A 9,080-nucleotide genomic window follows, 5' to 3' on the forward strand; every position below is an offset into this window, starting at 1 on the left:
CCATGCCAGACAACTTTCTAAATGATGTCTCGTCAATTATTAGCTAAGTTTAGTGATGTTATTTTATAAAATAATTTGGCAACATGTAAATATATATATATATATATATATATATATATATATATATATATATATATATATATATATATATATATATATATATATATATATATATATATATATATATATCGAAGACAAAAAGCTCAGGCAAGCCTACTTTGGTACTTCATTAAATTTTGATCGCGGTGAAAGACGTGTGCGAAAGCTTGTGTATATTTACGTGAAGACATTTGTTTCAAGTCTGTTATTTTGCCTTCTCACAGCCAGCCGTAGCTCTTCCTGTGATGTGCTAGTGTAAGAACCATTTTAATGTAAGATATTCAGATGTCTTGTGTATTCACACGCAAACAGCTTCAAGTGTTCATATGTTCAAAGTTGGTTCTTACAAGGGTATGCTTAAGCTCTGCCTTTTGAGTCGCTTTGCCTTCTAGTCATAAACTTAAGTCGAAAGTGAAGACCACAGTGATCGTTTTGATTGAATTCATATGTATAGTTTTTCAGATGTATTTACACTGCTAAGAGTGCTGTAGGCACTAGCCTATGTCTCTAGGTTCGATGTAGTGGTGCCTTATGTACTGTAATAATGTTTGGTGTGCATGCATCTTTAGTGTAAATAAAGGTACTTCAAATTGACCAGTCTCCTTTGCTTTTGTTTGTGTTTGGAAAAGTTATGAGCAGGCACCGGGACCTGCAAGTGTGAGCAGCAAAGCAATTTCAATATATGAATAAAAATCCACTGGCCCAACGAAACGTCAATTATATTTCAATGGCGACTTCTGAAATCTCAATGCCATCTCAACTGGGCCACAATGTACTTTTCAGTCCTCTGGCAATAATAACTCAACAACAGGTCAACAGAACTACCACAACGTCAGTTCAACGCAGAATCAATGGTAACCCAACAACCATTCAGCAAAACGAACACAACGGGCCGTTTAAGCACAATGGACTTTCAATGGTAACTTAACATTATTCAACATTGAGATGCCCAATAGTGTTTCAATTACATTTCACTGGCCAATATTCAAGAGCCCTCAGCACTCAACCCAACAATTCTCCAACAAACTCAATAATTCCTCAATAAAAAACTCAACATTGACCAATGATATTTCAATGCCTTCTTAATAGGTTTTGTACGGGAAGTTTCGTGTGCTTTTTTTTGCCATGCGTCACCCGATAAGCTGCATCGCCACAACTGAAAGCATGGAGCAGTATTTCATAAAATCCTACGTCATACTGTGCTGAGGTCAAAAGCGAGAAGCTGATCGAGCAATTTCTGCTTATCAGAGTCATTTGCGTCATGGTTGCGTCAAACGTCTTTTTTTTTCTTAGGAGCTTTGAGTGTCACCTTGATCCCAGACCAATCCTGCTGCTGAACGGAAGTCACGAAAAGTGTAATTTCCATGCGACTTCATCACTTAACCTGAAATTTAAGTGAGCAATTTTTTCTTGCAAGGGCTGATGCTTTTTTTACTTTCCCATGCCCTCAGATATCCTTGCCCTCAGATATCGTAATTCGAAAGATATTGCGACTGGTCGCGTGCTGCCAGCTTACACGTGGGCGCTGTTCCCTACACTGCAAACCCCTGGCCATGCTGCAGCTGATTCCCGTTACGGGTGGGACGCAAAACCGCTCTTGTTTTGCAAAGAGGAAATAATCAAATGCGACGTCACTGTCACAGAGAGATATATAGGGTGTTCCAGATAACGTTAGCCAATACATTAAAAAAACAAAGACGTTAAAAAATCACTGCGCAAGATACCATTGTGGGACCTACGGTGTTCGGTCGCCATAGACCGATCACCGCAGGTCTTCTAATGGTATTTTGCACCGTGATTTTTTAAATATATTTAGCCTTTGAAAATACCTTGGCTAACGTTAGCTTGGACACACGGTATATCAAGACGTGGCCCACGAGCACAGAAGCGACGCTCACGAGAGACGCGCACCGCATAGCCAAACGGCACCAGACGTGGAGAAGCTTAGGCAGGTTCTTGTGCTGCATTACGCCGACTTGCTGTCAAACTGTCCTGATGATAGGCCACTTAAGCATGTAAAACAATGATTTATGCATCTTCAATGGGAGTACGGTAGCGCGATTCAAAGACGCGACAAAAGAAGACACATAGGGACACACACAGCACTACGTACACAGCGCTACGTATCGCTACGTACCGCAATCTACGCGAAAAAGAAAAATTCAAGTGCCGAAGAAGCTAGTTTAAAGAGAGTGAACGTAAAAAGTAAAGGTACCCAGGCTCACCGTGCAAATCTACTTTGCTACACAGACGCGAGAGAAGATATTTAGATGAATCGAAAAAGAAAAAAAGCAAAGCAATATCATCAGTCCGACATGCTGTAGCAGCATATCAGTAATTTCCATAAAGCTCTCGTGTTTTATAAGCCGAGCAGGTCTTTTAAAGCACCGGCCTTACCACCACGCTTACCGCCACGGGCGTGCAGCTCCGAATATCAACCTAAATATCGACAATGTGCCGAGACGTTCTCTTCGGACTCGGTTGCGGCACGACACCCTGAAGCAGTTGCTATCTCGCACAGATACGCGTGTAGCGAGAACAGGTGTGTAAATCACGCTTACTATGCCGTGTGTCCGATCCAACGTTAGCTGGGACGCCCTAGTGACCCTTTTCACGGAGCAGCTTGGTCTGGAGGAATGAGATGGCGCTTTCCGCGGCGCGCCTCACGTTGCGTCAGTGCAAGCGCGAATACCAAACCATAACCGCTTCTGCCCTGCTACCATAGAGAAAGAAATTCAACAAGAGGGGACACTCTTCAAAAACTGGCAACAGGAAACACGTCACGCCTAGTTTCAACTCCATCCGTTAGTTGACGCGAGCATCAGAAAAAAAGAATGTGAAATAAACTTCCAGACAACGTTTTATTTTTTTATTCTTTCCCACTAAAAGTGAAAAAGTTTTGCGCGTAAATGAACTTATACTTTCCAACTTATTTTGTTGCGTTGCCTAGCAACAAGCTAGCGGCACTCCAGACGCGCGTGCATACGTCATGCGCCAGACAAGCCGCAGGAGTGAGAGAGGCCGTCTGCGCATGTGAAACTCGCATGCTCGGCGACCCGTCTCTTTTGGATGTAGCCCGTTTATTGGGCTCCCGGCGTTCTCATGTGTTTCGTCTGCATTTCTACACGGCACCGCTACACTACTGGGCTAAAGCAAGGTGAGGAATTTTGTTTGACAGTCTGCGACGCACTTCAAGCACATTTAGGCTTACTGCACAAAACTGAACCTATATAGTGACGCAGTTCTCTAAAAACAGCTCCGCAGTCCAAGCTTAGTTAATATGAGTTAATTACTCGTACTGGGAGATGTTTGCGACGCTTTCCATGAGCGCAAGCATAATTATAACTTATTTCGGTAGTTTTTGGGCACGCTCGCCGCACCTGGCTTTCTGACGAAAAGCACCTTGGCCTTGTGACGCAGTTTCGCGTGTACTGAATCTTACGTGGGACAAGTTCTGGCGCTTTCTCTGACCGAAGACATTATTGTAGCTAATTTCACTACTTTTTGGGGCACTTTTCAAGCACAGTGGCCGCGCTCGGCGTAGTCGCGCAGTTAGCGAAAAGCAGCTCGGCTGCGCCGCAGTTAGTTTCGCGTGTACTGAATCTTACTGGTTCATGACGCATTCCCTGACCCGAAAAAGCATTGTGATTTATTTGGTAACTTTTCGGGATATCTTGAGGCATGCTCGCCGCGCCTGGGGTTGTGAAGCTGTTAGTAAAAAAGCAAGCCGGCTATAGTGAGTTAGTTTTGCGTGTACGGAATTTTAGCGGGACACGTTTCTGACGCATTTTATAGCCCTGCAACAACATATACCCTATTTCGGTACTCACGCTTGTCGAAAACGCGACGAGCGAATGCCGAGAGTGATAACACGGGAGTGTTGCATGCGCTGGCAGGACGCCTAAAAGATAACACGGAGGAGCTCAAGAACATGACCTTTATGTATTCTGAACGACTGAAAACAGGCGTTGCACCCACGAATCTGTCTTGAGTGCGACTAGAAGGCATTCTGCGAGCGTGTAACATGGTCTGGCTGAGAGCCTGTGTTATAGCCACCTCTGTGTACTTGGCGTACCATCGCGTCGACTGAGGCCAAGTTGTTTTGGAAACGCGCAGTAACCCGTGTATTTGTTCACTTAAAGTGCAGGAAATAATGCCCGAGAAGGGAAGGATGCATGGAAATCGGATGTTTTGTTCAGATTTTATGGCATTGTTTGGGAGGAGTCCTTGCTGCGAAATGTACGTAAAAGTGAATTTATCTTTAATGCCGCTCTTTCATCACTTACGCACGTTTCGCCTCTACACGCAATACTCCTGTTAGGTCACTATACCGAAATGATACATGCTTGTAATTTACTTTCTTTCAGCTGATGGCATCCGGTGAAGCTTCTTACGGCAACGACTGCTGCTTACCTGGTGCCTTAACTTTGGATGAATGTAGAAGAAGCCCGGAACGAGTATTATATAGAGGAAAATAAACATTTCGTCATTTCAGAAGACGTTTTGCGTTTTCTTTATGAAATTGCACCTGACGGATTCGGCACAGTCCTGTAAAGGTCGTTCGCAATCATTTTTACTAAATAATGAAACGATTCCACGCCAAGGCCACGCGGGGTTCAGCAGAAGCGAAAAAAAAAAAAGATGCTGTACCGAACAGCGGAGCCGGCGCGGCTTGTACGAACTGGTGTTCAAAACGCGCGCGCCTAAAACCGAAACCTGAAGAAGGTAATACCATCCGCTTGGTGTGCTACAGTCAATTCAGCCGCTGGGCTCTATGGGAGTGTCCGCTCTTGTTGAAATTTTTTTCTCTATGCTGCTACTGTGAGATCAGCTGTTGGAAATGCAACTCGATGTTCGCTAACGCGCTCCATTCGTGCTGCAAAATTTGGAACGGTAGAGGGAAGATGTGTGCAGTAATTGGCTGCAAAAATAGTGACTGGCATATTAAGGAATGGAATGCACCTATGTGACTAACCACATTGACCGCTGCTAGATAAGGACAGGCTGTGTCGCCTGCCCTTCGCGATGCACGGCCTTGATCGGGGATAAAATATTCCTTGATGCACCAGCGTTCTATGGCTAACCTACAGAGAACGACCTTCAATCCCGAACATCGGCAAGAGTGATTATCGCTAGTTAAACAGTGACAAATATATTACTGCTGCTTCCTGGCATAGTAAGTTTCCCGCACGTTATTTAGATACAACCACCTAAGATCACGCGCTTACTAACGCGCGCTGTATCGCTGAGGTATCAAGAACAAGTGAATGGGCGCCCGCTTGAATCATTGCGCCGAAGCAAGGCTGACGGAGACTGTAAGGTCGCTCTGATTGTTCGGGTTCTTAAGTGTCACGAATCGGCCACGTGCTTTGTGCATAGAGAGGGGGTTCACTTGCCCCCGTGTCAGCCGGGCGACAGTTGCTGTGTTATGTGGGGTCACAGGCACCGCGCGGTGTTGGGTGACGCGTCGCGGCAGGTGCCAGGTGGGCGAGTGCCGATTCCGGGAAGTCGGCATTGTGCGCACGGTGTTGGCAGTCCGCCGACGGTCACACGAGTCCACACAGACCAGCCTTGAAAGGGACCGCTGTACAAGGTATTGTGAGTGTGGCTCCCGAGTGCCTGACTAATTGGAGGCGCCGCCGAGGTTAAGAAGGGCTTAGCAACTCTGACCCCGTTCCGCATGCAGTGAGCATGGACCTAATCTTCTACGCGTCCGGAACGCAATCGCCAGCCTTGTTGTTGGGTGCGACTGCCGGTGTGGTGTCGAAGGCCAGCTTACAGTGCACGCTGTAGGAACGCGGTGCACACGTAAAGAGTGCATTCGGACGACGGCGTCTTGGAAACACGCACTCGGAGAACTTTGTCTTGTAGACAATAAGTTTGAAGGACAAGGAGGACCATCAGTCTCCCACGCGGACAAACTTTGAGTACGGCCGCACTACGTGGTATCGATGCCCCTGCTTCCGAGACATTTGCGGCCTAGACGCCGTTGGGATTTGAAACGGTCTAGCGATAACTTGTTCGGGCCTGGCGTGTTTTGCTGAGCCCGTCACTAACTACGAAGAAATGAGAGGGCAACGGAGTTTTGGCGAAGAAGGAAAAGAGCTTTGTTTTCCAATATGTTTATTTTTAAGAGTAAGCCCATCCCTGTGGGTTGTGGCTTAACAAACGGTTCACCCTGATTGGCAACTGAACCTGTGGGACGGGCCAACGGCCCTACCGCCTTTTTTTTCTTTGTATATTTGGGCTATAAAAATCGGGACGACATGCTGTCCCTCAGACTTGGCTGAAATCAGGATTACTGATAGATCAGTGAGGCTCCGTACCATGTACGTTAGACTTGGCTGAAATCAGGATTGCTGATAGATCAGTGAGCCTCCGTACTATGTACGTTAAAACGAGTCTGGGCTCTAACAGTCATTGAGACAGTCGAAGAGTGAGACTTTGTTTCTCAATTGTTCAAGTTTCTAATGTATTTGTTTTACCTGCCATGTATATAGAAAAGTTTACCTATAAATATTTCTTGTACATCTGATCTCATCGCTTCCTGCCTGCGTTTGATCAACAACTGCCGATCATCGTCCGAGAAGCTTCAAGTTCCAGCGGTGAAGCGAGGACAGAGAACGAACGAAAACTTTACTGGCGCAGTCGACAGGATCGGCAAGCCCCACAACGAGCAACGAGCAGCGAGCCAGGCGCAAGGCATCAGAGGGCCACCAGCCAATTCCGCAAGGGTTGCACTTCATCTGGACGAGGACGTCAGGCGGCGCCCCCAGCAGCAACGGGTGAGCGGGATTCCTTGCGTTTTGTCGAGGTTGGCATGGCTGTTGTTCAGTGAGGTTAATGGTGTTCACGCGCAGAACAGCAAACGCGATTGAGGCGAACGTAAACATTGATACTGCATTTGAACAAAGAGAGGGTCAGAGACGGCAGGAACTGCAACGCGTCGGAGAGACCGAGTCTGAGACGTCGGATACTGAAATGGATAGTGAGACGCAAGGCGCTTCGCAGGCTCCGAGCACGACAGATCCAGAGGCCATGGCGGTGAGACGCCTGGAGCTGGAGCTAGAAAAGGTGCGCCTACAGCTAGAGTGCGAGCGCATTGCTCTACGGAGAGTGGAGCTTGAGCAGTCGGGCAGGCCGCCTTCGGTGTCGGAAGGAAGCGATCGGCGCGGTGCCATCACGGATGGAATAGCACAATGTGCTAAAGTGCTTAAGGCATACCGGTTGCCGCGTGACGCTGACGTTCCGATATGGTTTGATGAGGTCGAAAAGTTGTTTGCATCTTTTCAACTACCAGCACATAGCCGTGTACATTTGATCATGCCTGCGCTGGCCGAGCGGGTTCGCTATCTGTTGCGTGGCCTCAATGACGAGGAATGTACAGATTATGAGACTGTAAAGAAGGCGGTATTAGATGAACTTAAGCTCACGCCAGCTAAATACTTGGAGAGGTTTGAAAAGGCATCTAAACGAAAGGAGGAAACTTGGGCTCAGTTCGCGTCCCGCGCGAGAACTTATTTGGCCTATTACCTTCAATCTCGCAATGCAAACACCAAAGAAGCTATGACGGAGCTTATGGTCGCTGACCGTATGAAAGCCAGTCTAAGCTCAGAAGCCCTTGAATATGTTCTTTTGCGGGAGGGCGAAGATTGGTTTAAGCCAGTGGAGGTGGCGAAAGTGCTCGAGACTTTCGAGCAAGCTAAATGGAAAGGACGAGCAACTAAGCCAGCCGCAACAGCCTCACTGCTGCAGCACGCAAAACTAGCTAGCCCGCAGAGGACAAATTTGAAATGCCACGTGTGTCATGTACAGGGTCACCTAGCCAGAGACTGCACAAAAGCGTCAGATAAAGAACCGCAGGGGAAGGCGCCGACTGTGCAAAAACAAAGGGTACAGAAGGTTGCTGTTGTAAGTGAAGAACCTCCACCAGAGCAAGAAAGGGTGCTAAGCGCTAGAGTAGAAGTCTTAGCTCAAAATGCTAGTTCAGGGAAGTCAAAGCTGGACCTCATCCCTATCGTGTGCGGGGATGTAGCAACAGAAGCTGTGTTGGACACAGGTAGTGAGATAACGGTGGTCCGTAAAAGTATGTTGCCCGTCGTTTTACAGGAGCCATCACGAACAGTAAAACTCGAGTCGGCATTTGGAAACACCATTCGAGCTAACCTAGCTACGCTGCCCGTAGGCATGCATCGCCCGGGGGCTGTGATACAACCGCAGAGGATCGATCTGGTGTGCGCGGTTACAGACGAACTTGCAAACGGGGTTGACTGCCTGCTGTCAAAGGGAGATTGGGAACTACTACAGGCGCAGGAAACAGAGGAGTTTGGAGGAGAAAATATTCCGCGGGTAGCCAGTTCCGTTGGGGTCCGATCAGTCGAAATGGTCGATAACACTGAGCCGGACTGCGGTCTAAGTTTCGAAGAAACGACAGATGAAATCCCTAAATTGCAAGAGAATAGTCTCATACAAGAAGTCACTGGGGTGCACAGTCAGCGGGAGGAATTTCGAGCTGCTCAGCTTGCCGATGAAAGCCAGAAAAAGGCCTGGAATAATGCTAGAAACGGCAAAGCTGACATGTTCGTGTCAGACGGACTTTTGTGCCATTGGGATTCCCTAGCGGGAGTCAAAGTCAGACAACTGGTCCTACCAGAAGAAAGACGCAATGAGGCAGTGCCGCTGCGATCCCTGAGAGCGAGGGCCACATGCGAGGCTTTACTGGAAATTTTTAGTCGTACTGGAGTGCCGGAAACGATCTGTTCAGACCAAGGCACGAACTTTAAAGCTCAGCTGACACAGCTAATGTTAGAAAAACTGGGTTGCTCACCCAGGTTCTCCACTGCTGAACACCCTGAGAGCAATGGAGTGGTTGAGAGATGGAACAGAGTCCTCAAAAATATGTTGTATCATGTAATGGAACGGGACCGAAGAAAGTGGGACAAGCTGATCCCATTTGTTCTTTGGGCGTATCACGAAGTGCC

At 47.4% G+C, this 9,080-nt stretch overlaps 1 protein-coding gene across 1 annotated transcript; it reads left to right on the plus strand.

Annotated features, from left to right (window-relative positions):
* The first annotated feature begins 6,754 nt into the window (after positions 1-6,754).
* Positions 6,755-8,791, plus strand: LOC142566786 (uncharacterized). The gene is made up of 2 exons (XM_075677672.1): positions 6,755-8,448; positions 8,720-8,791. Exons 1-2 carry the CDS (start codon positions 6,943-6,945, stop codon positions 8,789-8,791), a joined length of 1,578 nt encoding a protein of 525 aa, XP_075533787.1. The 5' UTR covers positions 6,755-6,942.
* Positions 8,792-9,080: the final 289 nt, after the last annotated feature.

Source organism: Dermacentor variabilis, unplaced genomic scaffold, assembly GCF_050947875.1.
Source record: "Dermacentor variabilis isolate Ectoservices unplaced genomic scaffold, ASM5094787v1 scaffold_13, whole genome shotgun sequence".
Classification (NCBI taxonomy): Eukaryota; Metazoa; Arthropoda; class Arachnida; order Ixodida; family Ixodidae; genus Dermacentor; species Dermacentor variabilis.